This window comes from Triticum dicoccoides, chromosome 5A (genome assembly GCF_002162155.2).
Source record: "Triticum dicoccoides isolate Atlit2015 ecotype Zavitan chromosome 5A, WEW_v2.0, whole genome shotgun sequence".
Lineage (NCBI taxonomy): Eukaryota > Viridiplantae > Streptophyta > Magnoliopsida > Poales > Poaceae > Triticum > Triticum dicoccoides.
In genome coordinates this window covers 623489891-623513890 of record NC_041388.1, presented here as the reverse complement: position 1 = coordinate 623513890, position 24000 = coordinate 623489891, and the positions used below count along the sequence as shown (strand labels likewise).

General features: G+C 44.3%; 1 protein-coding gene and 1 long non-coding RNA gene across 2 annotated transcripts; one reads left to right on the top strand and one right to left on the bottom strand.

Moving 5' to 3' along the window:
- The first annotated feature begins 14380 nt into the window (after positions 1 to 14380).
- Positions 14381 to 16178, top strand: LOC119303501. The gene is made up of 3 exons (XR_005147930.1): positions 14381 to 14611; positions 14699 to 14945; positions 15804 to 16178. It is a non-coding gene; the product is annotated as an uncharacterized LOC119303501 (long non-coding RNA).
- Positions 16179 to 17345: 1167 nt separating this feature from the next.
- Positions 17346 to 23708, bottom strand: LOC119300188 (casein kinase 1-like protein HD16). Its single transcript, XM_037577223.1, has 4 exons — positions 23601 to 23708; positions 23258 to 23446; positions 21386 to 21436; positions 17346 to 17627 (listed from the first exon to the last, which is right to left on the bottom strand). Exons 1-4 carry the CDS (start codon positions 23706 to 23708, stop codon positions 17346 to 17348), a joined length of 630 nt encoding a protein of 209 aa, XP_037433120.1.
- Positions 23709 to 24000: the final 292 nt, after the last annotated feature.

Here is a 24000-nt window from a genome sequence, read left to right as displayed (position 1 = left end):
AGACTGGCTAAGGGCGAGGTGACGATGTGTGTTGGAAGTGTTTCCAAAGTTGATGAGATCACCATCGCACGCTCCATCTGCCTTCGGGATTAGTATTGAACCTAGATAAATGTTATTAGGTGTCTACGTTGAGCATGAATATGATTAGATCATGTTCATTGCAATACGGTTATTCATCTAAGTTAGAGAATAATGGTTATTCTGTTTACATGAATAATACCTTTCATGGTCATGCACCCTATGTGAATGGTTCATTGAATCTCGGTCGTGGTAATACACATGTTCACGCCAAAAGATGTAGAGTTAATAATGATAGTACCACTTTCTTGTGGCACTACCGCTTAGGTCATATTGGCATAAGATGCATGAAGAAAATCCATGTCGATGGATGTTTGGAGTCACTTGATTTTGAATCGCTTGACACATGCGAGCCATGCCTCATGGGCAGGATGACTAAGACCCAGTTTTCAGGTACAATGAAACGGTCAAGTGACTTGTTGGAAATCGTACATGTTGATGTGTGTGATCCAATAAGAATTGAGGCGTGCGGTGGACATCGCTATTTTCTCATCTTCACTGACGATTTGAGTAGATATGGGTATATTTACTTAATGACGCACAAGTCTGAAACGTTTGAAAAGTTCCAAGCAATTTCAGAGTGAAGTTAAGAACCATCATAACAAGAAGATCAAATTCCTACGATCTGATCGATGGAGAATTTTTGAGTTATGAGTTTGGCAATCACTTAACACATTGTGAAATTGTTTCACAATTGACACCACCTGGAACACCACAGCATAATGGCGTGTCCGAACGTTGTAATCGAACCTTATGAGATATGGTGCGATCTATGATGTCTCTTACCGATCTACCGCTATCATTTTGAGGTTATGCGTTATAGACAGCTGCATTCACTTTAGATAGGGCACTATCTAAGTCCGTTGAGACGATGTCGTATGAACATTGGTTTGGCAAGAAACCAAAGTTGTCGTTTCTTAATATTTGGTTTTGTGATGCTTAAGGCTTCATCCGAAAAAGCTCAAACCCAAAGTGGACAAATACATCTTCATAGGATACCCAAAGGTAATAGTTGGGTATACCTTCTATCTTAGATCCGAGGGCAAAGCGTTTGTCGCTAAGAACGGGTCCTTTCTCAAGAAGGAATTTCTCTCGAAAGAATTGAGTGGGAGGAAGATAGAACTTGATGAGGTTGTTGAACCTCTACTTCAACCGGAAAGTGGTGCAACACAGAAAGAAGTTTCTGTGGCGCCTACGTCGGTTGAAGGGGAAGTTAATGATAGTGATCATGAAGCTTCAGATCAAGTTGCTATCAAACCTCGTAGGTCGACAAGGATATGTACTACTCCTGAGTGGTACGGTGATCCTGTCTTAGATATCATGTTGGACAACAATGAACCTACGAGCTATGGAGAAGTGATGGTGGGCCCATATTCCGACAAATGGTTAGAAGCCATGAAATCCGAGATAGGATCCATGTATCAGAACAAAGTATGGACTTTGGTGGACTTGCCCGTTGATCGGCAAGCCATTGAGATAAATGGATCTTTAAGAAGAAGACGGACGTGGACGGAAATGTTACCGTCTATGAAGCTCGACTTGTGGCAAAGAGTCTTTTCACAAGTTCAAGGAGTTGACTACGATGAGATTTTCTCACCGGTAGCGATGTTTAAGTCCGTCGGAATCATGTTAGCATTAGCTATATTTTTCGATTATGAAATCTGACAGATGGATGTCAAAACAAGTTTTCTTACCAGTTTTCGTAAGAAAAATTGTATGTAATACAATAAAGGTTTTGTCAATCCTAAGGATGCTAAAAGGTATGCTGGCTCCAGCGATCCTTCTATGGACTAGAGCAAGCATCTCGGAGTCGGAATATATGCTTTGATGGAGTGATCAAAGCTTTTAGGTTTATACAATGTTTGCTAGAAACTTGTATTTACAAGAAAGTGAGTGGGAGCACTACAATATTTCTGATAAGTATATGTGGATGACATATTGTTGATCCGAAATAATGTAGAATTTCTGTAAAGCATAAACGGTTGTTTGAAGAGTGATTTTTAAAGGAAGACCTGGATAAAGCTGCTTACATATTGGGCATCAAGATCTATAGAGATAGATCAAGACGCCTGATGATACTTTCAAAGAACGCACACCTTGACATGATTTTGAAGGAGTTCAAAATAGATCAATCAAAGAAGGGATTCTTACCTGAGTTGTAAGGTGTGAAGTTGAGTAAGACTCAAAGCTTGACCACAGCAGAAGAAAGAGGAAGGATGAAGGTCGTCCCCTATGCTTTTGTCATAGGCTCTATACGGTATGCCATGCTGAGTACCGCACCTGATTTGTGCCTTGCCACATGTCTGGCAAGAGGGTACAAAGGTGATCTAGGAGTGGATCACTAGACAGTGGTCAAAATTATCCTTAGAGGAATAAGGAAATATTTCTCGGTTATGGAGGTGATAAAGAGTTCGACGTTAAGAGTTACGTCGATGCAAGGTTTAACACCTATCCGGATGACTATGAGTAGAAAAAACAGATATGTATAATGGAGCAACCATTTGGAATAGCTCCAAGTGGAACGTGGTAGCAGCATCTACGATATGACATAAAGTTTTGCGAAGTACATGTGGATCTGATTGTTGCAGACCCGTTGACTATAACCCCTCTCACAAGCATAACATGATCAAACCCAGAACTCATTGAGTGTTAATCACATAATGTTGTGAACTGGATTATTGACTCTAGTAAACTCTTTGGGTGTTAGTCACATGGCGATGTGACCTTGAGTGTTAATCACATAGCGATGTGAACTGGATTATTGACTCTAGTGCAAGTGGGAGACTTTTGGAAATATGCCCTAGAGGCAATAATAAATTAGTTATTATTATATTTCCTTGTTCATGATAATCGTTTATTATCCATGCTAGAATTGTATTGATAGGAAACTCAGATATATGTGTGGATACATAGACAACACCATGTCCCTAGTAAGCCTCTAGTTGACTAGCTCGTTGATCAATAGATGGTTACGGTTTCCTGACCACGGACATTGGATGTCGTTGATAACGGGATCACAACATTAGGAGAATGATGTGATGGACAAGACCCAATCCTAAGCCTAGCACAAGATCGTGTAGTTCGTATGCTAAAGCTTTTCTAATGTCAAGTACCATTTCCTTAGACCATGAGATTGTGCAACTCCCGGATACCGTAGGAATGCTTTGGGTGTACCAAACATCATAATGTAACTGGGTGGCTATAAAGGTGCACTACGGGTATCTCCGAAAGTGTTTGTTGGGTTGGCACGAATCGAGACTGGGATTTGTCACTCCGTGTAACGGAGATGTATCTCTGGGCCCACTCGGTAGGACATCATCATAATGTGCACAATGTGACCAAGGAGTTGATCATGGGATGATGTGTTACAGAACGAGTAAAGAGACTTGCCGGTAACGAGATTGAACAAGGTATCGGGATACCGACGATCAAATCTCGGGCAAGTATCATACCAGTAGACAAAGGGAATTGTATACGGGATTGATTGAATCCTCGACATCGTGGTTCATCCGATGAGATCATCGTGGAATATGTGGGAGCCAACATGGGTATCTAGATCCCGCTGTTGGTTATTGACCAGAGAGATGTCTCAATCATGTCTGCATGATTCCCGAACCCGTAGGGTCTACACACTTAAGGTTCGATGACGCTAGGGTTATAGGGAAAGTATGTATGCGGTTACTGAATGTTGTTCAGAGTCCCGGATGAGATCCCGGATGTCACGAGGAGTTCCGGAATGGTCCGGAGGTAAAGATTGATATATAGGAAGTGTGGATTTGGCCACCGGAAGTGTTCCGGGCATCACCGGTAATGTACCGGGACCACCGGAAGGATTCCGGGGGTCCACCGGGAGGTTCCACCAGCCCCGGAGGCTTGCGTGGGCCAAGAATGGGAAGGGACCAGCCCCTAGGTGGGCTGGGGCGCCTCCCACCAAGGCCCAAGGCGCCCTGAAGAGGAGAGGGGGCAAACCCTAGGGGCAGATGGGCCCTAAGGCCCATCCTAGGTGCGCCCCCCTCTCTCTCCCCCTTGGCCGCCAGCCAGATGGGATCTGGGGGCTGCCGCCACCCCTAGGGAGGGAACCCTAGGTGGGGGCGCAGCCCCTCCCCTCCCCCTATATATAGTGGAGGTTTTGGGGCTGCCCAACACACGAGTCTCTTTCTCCCAAGGCGCAGCCCTACCTCTCTCCCTCCTCATCTCTCGTAGTGCTTGGCGAAGCCCTGCAGGATTACCACGCTCCTCCACCACCACCACGCCGTCGTGCTGCTGTTGGACGGAGTCTTCCCCAACCTCTCGCTCTCTCCTTGCTGGATCAAGGCATGGGAGACGTCACCGGGCTGCACGTGTGTTGAACACGGAGGCGCCGTTGTTCGATGCTTAGATCGGAATCGACCGCGATCTGAATCGCCACGAGTACGACTACCTCATCCGCGTTCTTGCAACGCTTCCGCTTAGCAATCTACAAGGGTATGTAGATGCACTCCCCTTCCCCTCGTTGCTAGATTACTCCATAGATTGATCTTGGTGATGCGTAGAAAATTTTAAATTTCTGCTACGATCCCCAACACCTTTGCCCTTGTTGGTGGAGTCGCCGCTCGGGGCGCGATCAGAGGAGGGAGAGCCGCCGCTCGGTCCGTGCCCGATGGTGAGCGCAACAGCGGGAAGCTCCGGACGGCTACACTACTAGGAAAATGCTTATAGGTAGAAGTTTACCAGTAGCGCCTGTTTTTGACCCCCACGCTACTGGTAAATACCAGTAGCGCTGGGTAGAAAACCCGCTACTACTATTAAATAACAGCATTTTTTGTTAGCTTGGGCTGTGCTACTGTTACATGGGTCGCAGGGCAAAAACGGTAGCCCACTTACCTGTAGCGTTTGTTTCGGACGAGCGCTACAGCTGGTGGGCTTAGCAGTAGCGCCGGCCTCTACCCAGCGCTACTACTAGGGGAAAAGAAAACCTGCCCGAGCGCCCCCCGCACCCCCTCACTCTCACAATCGATCCCCTCCGCCCGATGACGCCGCCGCGGTTAGGGTTCCTCCCCGGCTGCCTCACCCCCATCGACGACGCCGTGCGTCGCCACCACGCGCGGTCGTCTCTCGCCTCCTCCGACGCTCCAGCCCCGTAAGTCCCCCTCGATCTCCTCCTCCCTGCGCGCGCCACCACTAGCTAGGCTCCAATCGATTCGCCGCGGCGGCTCGTGATGTTTTGGGATTTCGCATGGGGGAAAGGGATTGAGGGATTGCACGGTGACTCCGCGCTTCAGTGTGACGTGTTCCAGGCTTGTTTCCTCGCGTGATTGGCGAGAGAGTAGAGAGAGAGGAGGGTTAGGTGAGACAAGTAGAGGCTTTTTGTTGCTCACCAAAATTTGGGTTTCAATTCTTGATTAGCAGTTTAGCACATATAATTGAAACTTGGGTTTCAATTCTTGGTTGCTGTCACTGGAGGAGTGGCGGCGGCGGCGGTGCCTAGTGTTCTAGGGTTTAGAGAGGGGTTCTTTCCTGACACTAGGTTATGTCATGAATGCTCCTCCTTTCATCTGAACGATGTTGATTGTGCCAGTTCTTCTTAAAGGTCTAAATGTTTGTATCCTCGTGATGAGCTACCCTATGTGTGAATTTGATCCACTAGCTTCTTTGTTGATGCATATAAAGATATGACCAAGAAGCCCTCACTGTTATGTGGTTTCATGGAAAAATCAATGCTTGATTCGATACTCTTTCAGGTTGAAGAGAGTGTCTGTATGTGGTGATGCTCAAATTGCCAAGTTGTTATGGTGCGCATTTGAATATATGCTAACACTCGTTTCGAAAAAAATGCTAATTGATCTGTCTCATGTCTCTGTTTTCTTGAATGATAAAACTGACTTTGCTGTGTTAATTAGGACAGGTTGATGCTATCTTTTATCTGTGTGTGCGATTGTTCTTCCCTTGTATTACCTCTTAGTCTGGTGCTTATATTTTGTAGTAGAAAATGTTGGCTACATTTTCACCCACTTGTGAATTCTATATTAGGCTGTGTTTGGGTTACATGATCTCTATTAGGTTATTGTCTGAACTGAACTACAATTTAGTTGTTATTTTGCTTGCCATGTGAACCTCATGTGTATTCTCTATGATGTGTATATTATTCAAAACCTGATGTGTGTATTGAAAACTTTATGTTTAATTTTTGGATCGTTAATCCTCTAATCATATTGCTTTAGGGAAATGACGCCACCACAACCACCACCATGTTGACGGTGCAAGTCAAGGTGCGCCAGCAGCCTTGCAACTGGCACGCTGTTCGGCATCTACTACCATTCGAGTTTTCTTCATGCGGCGGTAATAAATTATATGAAACTAGTAACCACTATTTTGTTTTTAGTGTTATTGGCATTAATGCATCATGTATATATCATTTTGCTTTTTGCACACAGATCGTCTCATGCAATGTGAGGTCAGAATTCAACAAGCTGACCGGAGACTCTGTGACCTTTGAGGCTCCTGGGGGGGCCTACACTATGGAGGTCGAGAAAGGACGAAATATGACGCATGTGGGAGGAGACGGATGGGCCCGTTTCATCGCCCACATGCGTATCACCGGTGGTGAGTTGATCAGCTTCTCCTTCAGAGCAGAAAGACCCCAAGTTGGCCGTGATTTATATCAACAAAGCAGAAGATGATGAAGATGATGAGGATGATGAGGATGATGACGACCCACTTGGTGAAGCCATCATTGCTCAAAGAATGAGGTTGAGCGAGGAGGAGGTGTGCAACCTATGGGACATCATTCTGCCACGTGCTGACTTCGTCGGGGTGCCATTCGTGACCCGCCTGACAAGTACCATGGTTGATCGACATATCATGGTATGTTGCATTTACTGTAGTAATTTGATGATATGCTTTATTGTTATACTTAGTGTAGAGTCCGATGATATATATGCTTAGTGAATCTTATATGCTTAGTGAATCTTATATGCTTACTGAATCTTATATGCTTAGTAAATCCGATGATCTATATTCTTAGTGAATCCGATGATATATATGCTTAGTGAATCTTATATGCTTAGTGAATCCGATGATATATATGCTTTATTGTTATACTTAGTGTAGAAATGTAGTACTGTCTTTTGATAGTGTAGAATGTGTGAGGCTACTTATTAATTGATATGTTTTTCTTATTTAGAAATTGCCAAAAAGCCTATCTGATAGTTGTGGTATCAAGCCTGATGAAGAAGACTATGCTGGAATACGCCTTACCGCGAGGGGCTCCATCACCACTTGTGCGTACGGCATGGACACGGACGGTCGCACACACTTCAACTCGGTTGGGTGGAAGAGCTTCCTCGTCAGCAAGAATCTTCATGTTGGACAGGCAATCCTAATTACTATCAGGAACACCCACCGCCCAGGCTTGAGGATGATGGTCGTCATCGATATCATCTAGAACTACATATGCTTGTGAGATCTATCCATGCATGCGTGTGGCTGCTGAACCATATATATGCTAGTATGACTACCTAGTAGACTTATCAACTATGATCTATCCATGCATTGTTGACTACTATATATGAGTTTGTGAGATTGTGTGGTTAAATTAAATGTGGTATTGTCGTTAACGCTTGTGAGATGGTTCTGTGAACTTAGTTTATTTGCACTGGACTTGTCTTGATTTCCATGAATATTGCATCTGACGCCTTTTTATTTTTTATTTCTATTTACCTAGTTGTAGCGTGGGGATAAAATAGGGCGCTACTACTATGTGATGATAGTAGTAGCATTGGTGGAGAAAGAGGCACTACTACTAAGTATTTTAGCTACAGTGCTTGTTTAGAAACGCGCTACTGCTAAATAATAGCTGTAGCGCCCTAGCAGTAGCGCGGGTGCCCGCGCTACTGCTACGTAAAAAACCAGCCACTAGTAAGGTTTTCTCTAGTAGTGCTATCGAGCCGAGCCCGCTCGTTGGCGGAGATCTCATCCATGAGGAGGCGAGAGCGGGCCTGCACGAAGGTAGGAAACGACGACTGCATCGGGAGGAGCATCGCCATGATCTGAAACTTACGGTTGAGGCCGTGGATGAGCTGCAATGTCAGGGCCTGATCGGAGATGTGCTCGCCGACGTCCTCCAGGGCGTCTGCCGAAAGAGTTGAGCCTCCGGCTATACTCGGCGACGGAGAGGTCGCCCTGGACGAGGTTCCGGAATTCGGCGCCGAGGACGACGGCGCGGCCCGGCTGGTTGTCCATGAAGAGGACATGGAGCTGCGTCCAGATGTCATGGGCGGTGCTGTCCGGGGACGCCATGACGTCCATGAGTTCCTCGGCGACGACGCCGTGCAGCCACAGCACCACGGTCAGGTCGTCGTTGCGCCACACGGCGCTCTGGCCGAGCGGCTCGGTGGCGGCGTCAAGATGGTGCTGGACCTCGTGCTTGCAAGCAATGATGTAGAAAAGTTGACGCCGGCGTGAGTAGCTACCCGACTCGAGTTGGAGCTTGGTGGTGAAGTAGTGCGCGAGGAGGGCGGGAGGCCGGCCGTGGAGGAAGGACCGGCGACGGAGCCGCCGAGGCCGACATGGGGGACGAGGGCGCCGCTGGGGCCGCCGAGCGGGAGGCGCGGAACGGGCGTGCTGCCGGCCGTCCGAAGGACGCCCGTGGTCGGGGTAGGGGGCAGCACGCGAGGCGCCGAGGTGGAGGATGAAGGAGCCGCAGCGCCTTCGGGCACGGGCGTTTTGCCCAGATCGCCAAGGTGCGTGCAGCGTGGTGCTGGGGCAGCCGGTGCGGAGGCGACCGCGTCAGCGAGCGCGGCCTGGGAAGGGCTGACCGTGGCGGGAGCAGCAGTGGCGATGGGGACGGTGGCGAGCGGAGCGGGCGCCGGCGCGTCGAAGTCCGCCGAGCGGGTGCGACGGAGGAGACGGTGCATAGCGGAAGCGATGAGAGAGAGAAGGATCGGAGGTGTTTGCGTCTGATACCAAGTTTGGTTATGTCACACTCACACACTGCTTGTATTCATGGATCCAGTAGATATATGTACAGTTTATATGAGAGAAAGAGCAGTGAGAACGTGGGAGAGTACAACGGCATAAGCCAGTAATCACTAACATGCAGGAGACGATAAGCACGAAGTGCATGCGGCCGTTTGAGGACGCGGACGACGCAGCCTGTAATCACTAACATGCAGGAGACGATAAGCACGAAGTGCATGCGGCCGTTGAGGACGCGGACGACGCGGCTGTATGGTTAGCCACCTGAGTAGCGGGACGTGGGCACATTCCAATAAAAAGGGCCCCGCGTCTTGACTTCGCCTCCGGCTCCTGGAATCTCCGAACCGGCCTTGAGCAACGCGAACATAGTTCAAGGCCAGTGCTTGAATCGCTGGTCTGATACGAACTGGAATCGACACATGTACTCCCTCTGTAAACTAATATAAAAGCGTTTGGATCACTAGTTTAGTAATCCAAACGCTCTTATATTAGTTTACAGACGGAGTACATCTTTACTGATCAGGCAACGTTGCCACCAGATGTACCAACAGGTCCCAGCGACAAACTCGCGTACGAGACATGACACACTTAGTTGACACCCGGACCGCGAACTAAGGGTTGCCTTATTTTGAAAAGAAAAGAAAGAAGACCGAATTATATCAAAAAGAAGAAGAAGAAGAAGAAGAAGACCGTCTGCACAATCGATAGTTCCAACAGAGAGGTTCTTTTCAGCGCCTTATGCCAGTTGGCGCACCAGCGCATAGGGCGCGTCAGCGTGGGCCTTGGCCCAATTTAGCGTTCCCCGAGCCTCGCTCGGTCAGGGTCGCTGCTCGCTCAGGAGAGTCCCTAGTCGCCGCTAGTGTGCGACAAGAAGCTGCGGCTTCGCTGAAGCCTGCCAGGAATAGGCGAGCGCACTCTGACTGCGCGCGTTTTTTATTTTTATTTTTTCTCTTTGTTTTTTGGTTGACTTACTGTAGCGATACGTACTGTAGCATCCAGTTTACAAATATTGGAAATTTTTTCATTTTGAACATATTAAAAAACAAATTGAAAATTTGGTAATATCTATTGAACATTTTCTTAATGTAGGACAAACATTCTATTAATACACGACGAAATTTCTTGTATTATATGAAGAACTTTTTTAATATGCGATGATCAGTTTTGAAAAAATATGAATATATACGATGCACAATTTTCGTATAGTGTATATACATTGAACAATTTTCGAATACACATTGAACATTTGTGTAAATATATGCTGAACAAATTTTAAAACACAGTGAGCATTTGTACTTTCGTCAAACAATTTCTAATATACAATAAGCATTTTTATAGTGCATGATGAACAGTTTGTAGCATACCATATTTTTTTTGAGAAATGCTAATTTATAAAAAACAAAATAGAAGAACAAAAAAAGGAAAATAGAAAAGAAAAAAAGAAAGAAGCAAAAAATGATAAAGAAAAACAGAGAAAAAACATGAAGAAAACCAAAAAACCGGTAAAAATAAACAAAAAAACCCTGATCGGGAACCTACTAGAAGTTTCCCAAACCAGGTGGTAGCTCGAAGTGGGCCAGCCCGTGTCGTTTCCTTCGCTCCCATCATTTCAGCGAAGAACGAAATCACTAATTGAGGAGTACTCGTTGCAAAGATCACTTCAATTCCCTTGGTTGCGACAAGTGGTGCCCATTCAGCGCATCACTTGTCGCAACCTGAGAGTTTTCCCTTTTTTTCATAGATCCGTCTATTCAAATCGTTTTATCTCTCAAACCGTGCGTTCAAATCTTGAATCGTTTTCACCATTGGATTTCCTCACGTCGAGATCTTCAAAACTAGATCCCATGTTGATAGGTTTTGATAAACTTATTTTTCACGAAAAAACCCGGACAAAAAGCCGGGCGAAAAAATCAAACCGGGAGCACGGGCGTTTTTCCTTTCCGAAAGAGGCACGCCTGTGCCTTTCATGAAATCACAACCATGCCTCTCGCGGAAGCAAAATCGTGACTCTCGTTGAAGAAAAAAAAAGAAAACATATTTTTTTCCGTTTCCGAGGAGGCACGGCCGTGACTCTCGTGAAAGCACAACTGTGCCTTTTGCGGAAGCAACACCATGGCTCTTGCAAAAGGAAAAAATAAATAAATAACACGTTTTTTTCCTTTTCGAGAGGCACGGCCATGACTCTCGCGGAAGCAAAACCACGACTCTCGTGAAAGAAAAGAGAACAGAAAACACATTTTTTTTGTTTCCGAGAGGCACGGCCGTGACTCTCGCAAAAGCACACCCGTGCCTGTCGCGCAAGCAAAACCATGACTCTCGCGAAAGAAAAAAACAAAAAACGCGTTTTCCGTTTTCAAGAGGCACGGCCGTGACTCTCGTGAAAGCAAAACCGTACCTCTCGCGAAAGCAAAACCGTGACTCTCGCGAAAGGAAAAAACACGTTTTTCACGCAATTTTTTTTCCAACTTTTCTTTATTGAAAACCTAAGGAATACCGATGAAAAACCAAAACATAAAAAAAAAACCGTTTAAAAAGCCGAAAACGCGTGTGAAAAAATAAAAAAATAAAATCCGGATGGAGCGCCCAGAGCGTGACACGTGGCGAATGCGTGAGAGTGCGCCAAATGACGCTGATCGTTGCGAAGCTCCTGAAGGAGCGCTCGTTAACTAGTTGCTCCGAGCGAAGAAGCGCCGATCCGACGCACACGGGCGTCATATAGGATTTGCCTACGCTCAGCCTCCCTATCGATCAGCCACTGTTTTTTTTAAACAAAAACGATCAATCATCCCTTTGCTAGTTGCTCGCTCAGTTAGTATAGTTCACTGATTTTTCTCTACTCGTCTTTTGCTTGCTAGTTTCATGTTTTAGGAAAGGTCCATCGGATTTATTTTGGTTAAATTTCATAATTTGGTAAAATAAAATAAAATAGTGTTCATGTATTATGGAATAAGTTTAAAAATTTGTAAAAAAAATCATGAATTCTAAAAAGTTCACGAATTTAAAAATGTTCATAAAATTTTAGAAGGTTCACGAATTTGAAAAAGGTTAACGAATTTAGAAATAATAATAATCAATATTGAAGAAAAGTTCAATTTTTTTAAAAAAATCATCGGTTTTGAAAAAAGTTCATCTCTTTTCAAAAGAGTTCACACAAGCAAAAGGAGTTCTTTAATTTTGAAAAAAAATTGATTTTGAAGAAAAAATTCATGAATTTGTATTTTTTTATTTATTTTGGAAAAAAGTTCATGAATTTGAAAAACAATCAAGGATTTATTTTAAAAAGTTCATCGATTTTAGAAAAAAGTTCGTTTATTTGAAAATTTTCATCGACTTTGGAAAACCTATTCAGAGATTTTGAAAAAAGGTTCACTAAATAAAGTTGCAAAAAAATGAAATAAATAATAGAATATTTGAAAAAAGTTCATTAAAATGTTAAAAGATTCACTAGAAATTTAGCAGAAAACTGAAACAGTAGACGAATTTGGAAAAAAATTGTGAAATTTGAAAAAAAACACGCATTAAAAAAAGGGACCAGTCTAGCGAGCGGCTGGCTGCTCGCTGCACTTTGCGAGCGGCCGGCCTAAAATTGCAAGTTTTGGTCCCTAATAATTTATAAATAGTAATTACCTAGTGTGTGTTTTTGTCAGTTAGTGGATGTTTTCGTTAGCATTACTAGTAAACATGCCCGTGCGTTGCATCGGGAGAAGAAAAACTCAATGATACTCCTACCGAATAATAATGGCCTAAAACACAGATGTGATGATTTGATTAGCAACCCACCTCAATTATCCAACATGAAAAATAAATATAATTTAAGCCAAACCATCTTTGCAAATGGGTAAGAAATGTATGCATTATCTGGTTTGTAACCTCCATAGTTTTATTCCAACTTCCACTATTTCAGGTGCTATACACCCATAAAGGTGTACTAATTGTCCATACTTAATGTGAAACATATGTAGTGTGTGAGAGAAGGACCCGAGGTTCATTAGGTTAATTGTTGTGACAGATTCCCTGACCGAGAATTGAAAGATGGTTATTATTTTCTAAACCTTGGAATTTTCTCTCATTGACAATCTTTTTCAAAAGCTTAATCAAATTACATCCTCCAAGGCGAGTGGCCACATCCTCCACTACTTGAGAGGCGGTGGTTACGGCGGTGCCTTCGACTCTCAAGCCATGGTGTCCGAGGTCGAGTGCGCGGCGCGACAGCAGGCGAGGTACAACCGGCGCAATGTCGGTCGCCACCCCGCGCTTGTCAAGACGAACGTGGCGCCAGGATGGGTCAGTAATGACACAGATTTCACCGCGGCGTGGGCGCTCGACCACTCCATCACCACCACAAAGACAGCCGCCAGGCGCCACCGTCATGTTGACGACGAGCTTGCTAAGATTGGCAAGGAGTGGTCGCTTAGCGACTGCTCCGCCAACGCCGGCAGGGGCAAGGCTGCCGGCAGGGGGCCGCCAGCGCCTTCGGTAGTGGCGAAGGCGACCCTTCACATCGCGCAACAGGAGGCGGAGTAGCTCCTCCGCGAGCATCAGTCACGACGACGACGCCGCCGCCAATGGCACGTATGCCGATGGCGGTGCGGCAGGACAGGGCGGCCAAGCTTAGGAGGTGCTCATCTGATATAGGGTTTAGTGTTTTTAATATATTTTTAGTAGAACGGTCCAAATATCGCCCGTTTATGTAAATTATATTCGAATTTGAGTGAAATCCGCTCGGCTTAATCGAATTTCGTGAAGTTGGTTCGTATTGTTGGTCGGATGTATGCGGTTAGCGTTGGATGTCGGCCTCCGGCATCTGTGTCCGCGGACTGGTCTCCCCTGTCTGCGGACGAATGCGGAAGAAATTTTGCAGGTTGTCGTTGGAGATGCCTTTATGCTCAAATCTGATCCTAATTGAATGAGTACATGCCTAGTCACCGAAATTTTTAACCTGGATGTTATCTTAGCTCCTACATGTCATATTTCACCCATATCTTATATCCTGATTTTTTTGAATTAGTTATGGTATTTGAATCAGGTGCTTTTGTTCAAATTCAAGAAAACGGCAGAACTGGAATATATTTGTTCGGTGATGATTCCCTTATTCAAAGTTCATGAAAACTTATAAATGGAGGTCATATGTTATTTACAAGCTCTAGTAAACATTTCATGACCATTGGAATTTTATATCACCTATTTATAGTTCAAATTCAAAGTTGGGGCAGATTTGAATTCGAATTCAAAAATGGGCAGTCAAATACTCTCCGAAAACTCTAGGAAACTTTATTTTGATTTTCTTTCAACTCCTCCTTTGCCACTGACCAGTGGGTCTGGATCAGTCCAGCACCGCAAGGGACACGCGCCTGCCTCCTGCCCGGCTGTCTCTTGATCTTTCTCCTCCCCCCTCCGCTACCTCACTCCTCATTCTTTTCCTCCCTCCCTGGATCCCCTCTCTCGTCAAGCTCGCCGTTGCAACGCCAGCCGCAGGGACCAGCGGGATCCGCCAGCCGTCGGTCCGGATCGACGCCCATGCCTCCGGCTCCGGCATGCACGCCTGCTAGACACCGCCGTGAACCACCTCGTTTCTCCGGTGAGTTTTTGCTCCTCGGTAGTTTCCCTAGCTCCATTGTTGCTCCTGCCATCCCATTAATGGTGATTCCCGGCGCCGGCGTGCAAGAACCTCTTGAACCAAGGCTGCCTTTCTCGGTTCCATCAGCCGCCGTTGCGACGCCGCGGCGGTCATCCTCCTCCCCGAGCAACTACAGGGACCGTGACGGGCTCTGCGTCTGGACAACGGACTCGAAGCCGCGGGTCCCTCCTACTTCTTCCTCGACCACTGACCGCCATTGACGTCGTCCGGAACTCCCTGCCATCCATCCTCTCGCCTCCCTGATCCGTCCGACCAGGCCGCCATGAACAACAAGGTGAGGAGTCGTCTCTGCCTGCTGCTGGCTGCTTGCTGCTATTGTTCGCTACTGGCTTGCTTTGCTGTTTGCTGTTGTTGCCGCTGCTGGCTGCTTGCTTTGCGGCTTGCTGCTGCTGGTTGTTTTGTTTGCCGCTGCTGCTTGCCTTCGTGGCTTGCTGCTGCTGGCCTTGAGCTGCGGGTAGATGAGAGAAAGAAAGAAAGTTCTACTATACGTTTGTGCAGGGAGATGGCCGGATTTAGATTCACCTCTGTACAGAGAGATGATCATGTTTCAGTACAGTTTAATTCACTTGCTCCTCACAGTTTCAGAATAAGGCTAGTCTTCCCTGTGCATAGAAGTTTCAGAAAAATGCTCAACCTGCTGAAGTTGTAAAATCCATAAAAAATCATTCCAGAGCACTGGTATGGAGTTGGATGATTGAAATTGTATTGTAGCAATAGAAAACGTGAACATACTTACCCCTTAAGTTACAGCCGTGGCCCACTTGTAGGTCTGGCCCCACATAACATCTGTCCCTCCCTTTTCAAACAGCTAGCCGTCGAGTTGCACTGAGGGAAATTGTTTGATGAAAAGTATTTTTTGTTAAATTGTACCATATTCCGTACTTTATGTAGTACTTTGGATAGCTAAAACTTAATGTTCGAAGGCATTTCTCAATTTATGCCTTTCTGGTATCATTTTACCAATGTAAATGAAGAAGAAACTCAACACATCTTGCCTGCCATTTGCATGATTACCAAATGAATGTGCTTTATCTTGGCAAAAAATTAATGCTTATACCAATTATTTTGACCAGTTTTTTTTCACAATATCTTGTTTTCCTTACAAGTATTTATTTTATTTATCATATTGCAGGACATTCATGAGGGTTTGAATTTTTCTACTGCTGATGATGAATCCTCCTTTGGAATCTTTTAAATAAAGTTTTCAAAAGATGGCCGTGAACTTGTTGTTGGAAACAGCAATGAGTCAATATGTATTTATGATCTTGGAGGAAACAAAGTGACAGAGCGAATTCATGCTCATGTGGTATGAAAGTCAAATGCACTCTTTCTTTTGTTGCTTCCATAACCTGTCCTTACAATGTACACAACACTGTTTGGTGATAGACATATCTTCTTAGGTCATATTCGGATGTACTTCTAAAATCATTTCAAGTATCTAATGTGAGCATTGGTACTGTTTGCATGCAAAGAAAATTAAAGAAAAGAGTTTGTTTGTAAGATTTTAGTCTGCTGCCAATAGAAATGCACTTACATTATTAGTAAAACAAAAGCACTTACATTGCATATTCTACACGCTTTTGTACTGCATCCTCTAATGGTTCGTTATGACTGAAGTAATCATCCACATAGGCATAGCAGATTGAAGTAATGAACCACAGAACGCAATAGTTCTTGGTGGTGCTTTAAGCATAGCAGTTTGGATAGATACTCATAGCATGCTAGAAGTTGTGTCTTGTAGATTACGAAACTGAAATAAAATTCGTCTTTGTAGGAGTCTCACAATGTAGTGTAGTATCACAGAAACACCTAATGCCTCTAAGAGGTATTTCCAAACTAGAAGCAAAAAGGAAAATCTCAAACAGTTTGTGGCGTGCCAACACTATTCAATGTGTTTGGCTTTTGTTCTTGAAAAAAAGGTGTTTGGCTTTCTGCATAACTGCAGAGTGATGGTATATGATGAAAGGAAACACTGTAAATGTTAGAACCACTAAGTCTGAAGTAGATTAGATGACAAGTAAATATATAAATATCAGTAAAACGAATCACTACATCAGCTGAAGCAGCAGCTGTGTTGGTAGTCTGTGCAGGCTGGAAGTTGTCTCATTCGGGCCTGCAGTATTTGGCCTACGGATACATGAATAGATGTTTATGCAATTTGTTAGATATTGTAAAAATTCACGACTTGCAGTATTTGTCATCTGTATTTAGTTTATTCCTCTTCCTCACGCTGAACTTGGAGCCAAAGACCTCATGTCCTGCCGTAGCTGGCCCCCTCTGCTGCATCAAGCATCCACCATGGGAGATTGATTCCTTAATTAATCTGAAAAGAGTTTCTTGTGTTGATGTACTATTAGAACTTCATAACAGAGGAGATTGGAAGATGGAGAGAAAGGGACAAGGGAGAGGCCCTCAGCCACGGCCGCCCACGCCCAGCCTCGATCCCCTCCGGATCGGGATCGGGAGAGCCAGCGCTCGATCCCTGCCTCGCCTCGCCACCTCGACGTCGGCGAGCCCTGCCAAAACCAGCTTCACAGGCGCCACCCTTCCTTCCTCTCCTTCCTCTCGTTTTCCCCTTCCTCCATCCCGTGCTCTCTCTTATCTATCTCTCTCTCTCTCTCTCTGTTCGAACAGGAGATACCCAGCCGCCCCAGCTAGGCCCAGTCGAGCCACGTTAACCTTCAGTTGAGATGGACGGCGGCGCAGAGGGGACGGCGAGGTCGCCGGCAAGTACAACGACGACCGATTGGCGGAGGCTCTGGTCGAGCGGCGAGCCCTCCCGGGCGGCGCACAGCGAGGAGCTCGGGCACGCGGAGGAGAGGAGGATCTGAGGCTTAACGGTGGTGCAGGGTGCTGCGCTCGCCAGCGTCGGCCGGCGCGGCACCGGATGAGCATCGGGGTGGGCGCCTCCTTGCGGCTGGAATCGGGAGGCGAGGGAGAGAGAGGAGAGCCCGTCCTGGTCCGCGGGTTGCGTATAGGGATTTATTTGCAAAGTTGTCGAACGAAACGTTTTTTCACTTAAAAAAGGAGTGCGGGTTGAATACGAAAAACTATAGGGACTTTTCTGCAAAAACGGCGGCGACGTACGACCAGACGCTATATGTGCTTTATTAGTATATATAGGTAAAGAAATGCGTACAACAAATGCGTACAGACTAATCTGTGAAACACATTTATTTTCGCCTCTTAAATCTTTAAAAAGTCATATCTTTTAAACCACAAGTTGTAATTCAGATCCGTTTTCACCTTTGTATTCATCGTAACGAGATCTTCGAAACTAGATCCCGCATGGGTATGTTTCGACGAATTTTTTTGATGCCAACTTTTGTGCTATATGATGCAACTAAAGTACTGCATTGTGCAATTAGAATACATTGCCGCGCCAACTGAGTATATGTGTGTGTAACTAGTCCTGCCAACTAAATATCAATGCGTGTGCAACTAGTGTCCTGCCAACTAAACATCAGTGTGTGTGCAACTGGACTATATTACAAGCCAACTAAGCATATGTGTGTGCAACTAGTATTCCTGTCAACTAAACATCAATATGTGTGCAACTAGACTACGTTACAAGCCAACTAAACATTAATGTGCGTGCAACTAGACTACACTACAAGCTATGACAATTCATATGCGACTATGCGGACCAGATTGTGCAACTCTGTGGCTATGCATGGGCCAACTAGGACTACTATGTGTGCAACTACAACTATTGTGGATGCAGCTCCAAAAAACTGGGTTTGAAAAAAATTGCACCATGCAGTACTAAACTTGCACAAAGCAGTACTGAAGTTGCACAATATAGCGTCAAAGTTGGCATCAAAAAAATTTCGTCGAAACATACTTATGGGGGATCTAGTTTCAAAGATCTCGTAGCAAAGAATTCAACAGTGAAGACAGATCTGAATTCCGGCGCGCGGTTTGAAAGATATGGCTTTTTAAAAATTCGGAAAACCAAAATAATTGTACGTGAAGCTGTTTCTTTCAAATTGGACTAACCAGTGTGAACACATTAAATACTGATAACGACATGCACTAACAGACAAAAATACAACTCATGCATGGTAAAAAAGACCGGCCGCTCGTTCTCTCCAGTTAGCGCGCGGCCACTTTTTAGATTTTGGGTAAAAAAAGAAACTGGCAAAAGAAGGATAAATAAAAATTAAAAATAAAATAGAAACCATGTAGAAGCCAAAGAAAAACCGGCCAAAAGAACAAAGAAAAACAAGGGTCCTCTTTTTTGTGTTGCAAGGTGACATACAACAAAGAAGGAAAAACTACAAGCTAGCCATGTAAGTTGATCCATCCGAGGTGGTTATTGCAGTTAGTTCTGAACATGAGGACCGTTTTTTAAAGTTTGAAGAAACAAAATAATAATGTAAAGGGGCCAAGCCCAGCCGCTGAAGGCGCCAAATAGAAAATGGCACTATTATATCAACAGAGCTACTTCTCGCTCGTTTGAGAGATGTGGCTCCGGCACACCTATTACGTGGCCCTACGCGACCGACCCAGTAATGTGGTTGCGGTCGCGAGTTTTCTTTATCTTTGTGGTTTTCTTATCAGTTTTTCATTGTTTGCAGCGCCTTTTCATTTTTTATTTCACTTCTTTCTTTCTTGGGTTTTCTTTGTTCGTCTTTCTTTGGGTTCTAGTTTTTAGTTTTTATAAAACACATGTCCACATTGCTTGTACACAATGTACATTTTGCATATACATCGAGAGCATTTTTTATAGGGATCAACAATGACGGTGACCGGTGGCGATTATGGCGTCGGTGCTCCTGTAGGGATGCACCAGAGATGCGGTGCTCCTTTTTTTTATCTTTTTCGTTGTTTTTTTATGTTGATTCAATGGTTTTGTGCGTCAATTTACAATGGTTTTCTAAAAATATTTTGTGTTTTTACAATTCTATTTGGTTTTTAGTTTTTTCCTTGTTCCCTTTTATTTTCCCCGTTTCTTATTTTCGGCACATGTTTACCTTTTTCACACACATTGTACATTTTCGTATACATTAGGAACATATTTTTTACATGTTTAACATATTTTAAATAAATTAGTAATATTTGTTTCAAATATATGTCTTTATGTCTAATTTTTCAACCAATTGCACATTCTTTGTATACATCTGAAACAATTTTTGTACATGTTCAACATTTTTCAAATACATGTTTAACATGTTTCCGGCCACATGTTTTTGAACATTTTTATGAATACATGTTAACCTTTTCCAAATACACAATGAAACTTTTTTTTGAATGACATGAAACCTTTTTTTTGAAATGTTAACATTTTTTACATTTCTATAAATACTTTTGTAAAACATCATGAGCATATTTTTTAACGCATAATTTCGAAGAGAAGGCGATGCTTGAAGAAAAGAAGGTGAAGATCACAACCGATGCGGAAAACACCAAAATGTTGTCCTTGAATTTGGAATCTTTGGATGCTGACACTAGAATGATCGTGCAAGTCGTCTGCTACAAGATGTTGCAGCGGTAGAAAAATGAGTTGGAGGCGACGGAGGAGGAGGATGAGGAGGAGGCTACCTACACGGCGACAACAGCACCTTGAGCACAGAGGTTTGAATTGCCAGTTCGGCAATGCAGAAAATCTATTTTTTTTGTCACGGACTGCCGGACTGATATTCTTTTGTGATCAGGCATGTAGAAACTAAGCATACTTGCCTATTTTTGGTTGTGATCGGGCATACAACCCGGCGCTGGTGTGATCCGATGCGCGCTATGTATCAGACTTTATTTAAATTTCAAATTACCCTTTACTGGCAGACATATACAAGATAACACCGGATGGCCGGCTCCGACATCCGTGTCCGTGGACTGGTCCCCCTATCTGCAGGTGGATGCGGGAGGGAATTTGCCGGTATGCCCTAAGCGAACATTTTTGCTAAAAAAAGCTAAACAATTTATTTTTTTTGGAAAAAATAACAGCAGCTAAACAAACAATTATTGAAAAAGAAAGCAGCAACTAAACGAGCAGGTTCTCTCTCTCAAGAGAAATCCAACTAAACTAACCGAGGGATATCATCTGCCAAGCGTGGCACATAGACTGGGGACACATATAACCGTGTCAGACTGTCAATGCAACACAATTACACAAGCCCCTGTTGCAGACAGACAACCAAGGCCAAGGTCATTAGGGCATGTACAATGCATAGCCTCAAGGTGATGCCTCACATGGCATGTAGGATTGGATATGACGTAAAGTAGGTTCGGATAGGGAAGCGGGATCCTCTTCAGGAGGCGGGTGCTTGAAAAAAAAAGTGTGGTCCGGTGACAAAAGCTGAAAATGTTAGAGTAAAAAGTAGAGATGCATATGTACTAAAGTCTTTATTTTCTATTTCTTAATGAGGCCTACTAATGATAGCTTGCATTGGAAAGAAAAAATAGATGTAAATGCCTTAAATTATTTTTTTATCATAGGGCATATGTAACCATATGCCATCATTGTACATGCCCTTATTACTCTACGAGATGCTCACTCCGTCGTTGGTTAGATGACGTGGCAAGAGACAGCCAAGGCCACTGTTGCTCTTTCTTACTGGAAAAAGAACTGTTGTTGCATTTCAGGTGCACGCTTTCTTGCCAACCAAATTAACCACGATTCTTTACAAACTAGAACAGGGTACTCCAAGAAGCTCAGTAGCGTTGTAACTCAAGCAAATTTGCCTTGGAGGTTCACCGCAGCCATCAACACGCAGTTCGCCCGTGGCAGATCGAGGCGACGTAGATGTTCTTTGCCCATTGCTCCTGAAATATTGGCGTTCATAGGTGAGGTCCACGCATGTATTGTAAAATAAGAAGACACAATCTAAGTATAGGCAATTTATTTGGTTGCAAGGTGGGTACTCTTTCGTTTTCTCGTGTTGGGTTAAATCCCTCGTGTCAAGGTGTGTCGGCAACCCAATATCAGCCCATAAGTCCAACACACATGAACCATTGATCTTTGTTGTATTCAATCGTTGTGAGTGCTTCCTAGTGAAGTGAAAAAAAAGAAAAAAAATTCTAGTCACACCACCCAGCTGGTGGTGGCTGCCACTGCAAGAGTGAGAGGGAGTACACAACAATAACACAACCCGTAAGAGAGAAGAATAAGAAGGAAAGAGGTTCCGTACAGATTTGCTGCATCTGAATAGACGGTGTTCAATATGGTATTGAAGGTTCAAATGTGCTTGTATTGGCACCAAATTTGGTGAGCTCATTCCTTATTTTGAGTTCTCTGATATCGTTAGCTGGTTGCAGGATTTGGTCAGTGGAGAATCTCATTGTCTTGGTGCTAAGGATTACTCTAATGGTAGGTTGGAGGAAGAAATCTACATGGAACCGTCTAAGGGGTTCCTTATGAAAGGCAAAGCATATTACCTATGAGGGGGAATGGTGTCATGGCAAAGCAGGTTGCCAAAGAGTGTGGCATTGAATACAGCTGGAGCTGAATTCATTGTAGCAACAGAGCTCTAAAACGATTGGGGCAAAACAAGTATGTATTGTTTTGTGACAACAAAACGCCATCCACTTGAGAGTAAAAATGCGAGCTTTCATTCAAGGTCCAAGTATATTGAAGTCCGTTATCATTTGATTTGAGTGTCCAGGTTTATTGCATCTGTCTAGACAGTGTTAAGCTGGTGACTCGAGGCTTAAATGTGCTTGGATTGGCACCAAACTTTGTAAATTGGTGACAAATGTCCGCCTGGCTCCATTTGGTGCGTAAATTGAAATCGGTCAATCCAACACAAACGTTTGATATATTTAGATAGAAGTTAAATACTAGTGGTGTATTCACCTTTAAGTCTATGTATGCGGACCTTTATCGAGCCTGTTTTCCGCGGAATCACATCTGGAAGACCAAAGTTCGATTAAAACTAAAGTGTCGACGTGGTTTCTACAAAGGAAGTGATTCTCGCTAAAGATAATTTGGTAAACAAAAACTGATAGAGATGTCAAAAATCTTGTTTCTTGTTTTTGTGATCAAGAGGAAACAATTTACCATCATTTTCTCTCTTGCCCGTTTGCCCCTTTGATCTGACGTGCGGTGCTTGCACCATGTAACTTGCCCCCACCAACAAGTACCACAATTTTGTTTGGGAATTGGCTGGTTGGTATTCACAAAAATCTTAAGGGACAAATCTGAGCGTGAGTTTGTGCCTTATTATGGATAATTTGAACTTGCCGGAATGACTATTTTTAACACAATCAATTGCTCCTGATTTTTTGCAGATTATCTACAGGGTCACCACGTTGATCCGTACTTTGTCATTACTTTAGTGTGTGGACGCGCTCCCGGGCATATGACTTTTGGGTGCAGCCGTTTGAGACACTAGCACGGGGCTTATTCAACCGGTTTGGCTGGTTATGTGACTGAGTCATGTAATCTTTTTTCTGACCGATTATGTTCTTGTATTTTAGTATTTTTGGTCTTGTGGGGCTCTTTTGAATATTTGACATCTTTTAGTAATGATAATAGTGTGCATCAGATGGATGCAGAGGCCGGGTTATCCCCTTTATATATAAAAAAAGTGAACAGGTCATCAGATTTGGAGACCAATTCAGAGCTAGCAAAGTATGCAGGGGTACCTTTATAGCCTTGCAAGGGAAAGCAGAAGTTAGAAGTATTTCGTCCATCGGTTTCTTCTTGGGCTTCTTGGCCCTGCTCATGATAAAAGCGGCCTGGTCAGGCGTTGCTGCACATGAGGTTATTCTGTAACCGGCGTCATACTGCCGATGGAGTCCTTCACTTGGATACAGGAAATCTAACTCAACAACCTGCAGGGTGCAAGATAGATTCAGTTTTGCCACTTGCCATGCGGCAATGCCACATTGATCGCATTAATTCATCGCGGATGAAACTATAACATGAGGAACCACCAAATTCATGAAAATGATTTATCGCAAAGGAGTGCAGGCAGAGTGTTTTAACCTGGTAGGAGTATCCTGCATTCCTCGACATGACAACACCCCAACGACTCCCAGCAGTGCCCATAGATGTTACATGAAAACCTTCTTTCCACTTTTTACTAATCCACATGTACTGTTAGGGCTGCTGTCCACTAGTGGAGGCTGGCTTGGTTTAGTCCCACCTCGCTTATGGGAGGAGGCCATGACCAACTTATAAGGGAGAGTATCCCTCCTCCTTTCAGTCCGGGCTTTTGGGATGGAGTGGGCTCTCCGCTGAATGTTGGCCCATGTGCGCATAAACGTCCAGAACATAAGTAGAGTGTGGGCTAGATCGAGTTGGACGCTAACATCTGGTATCAGAGCCAGCATCGCATGTTGGGGAACGTAGCAGAAATTCAAAATTTTCTACGCATCACCAAGAT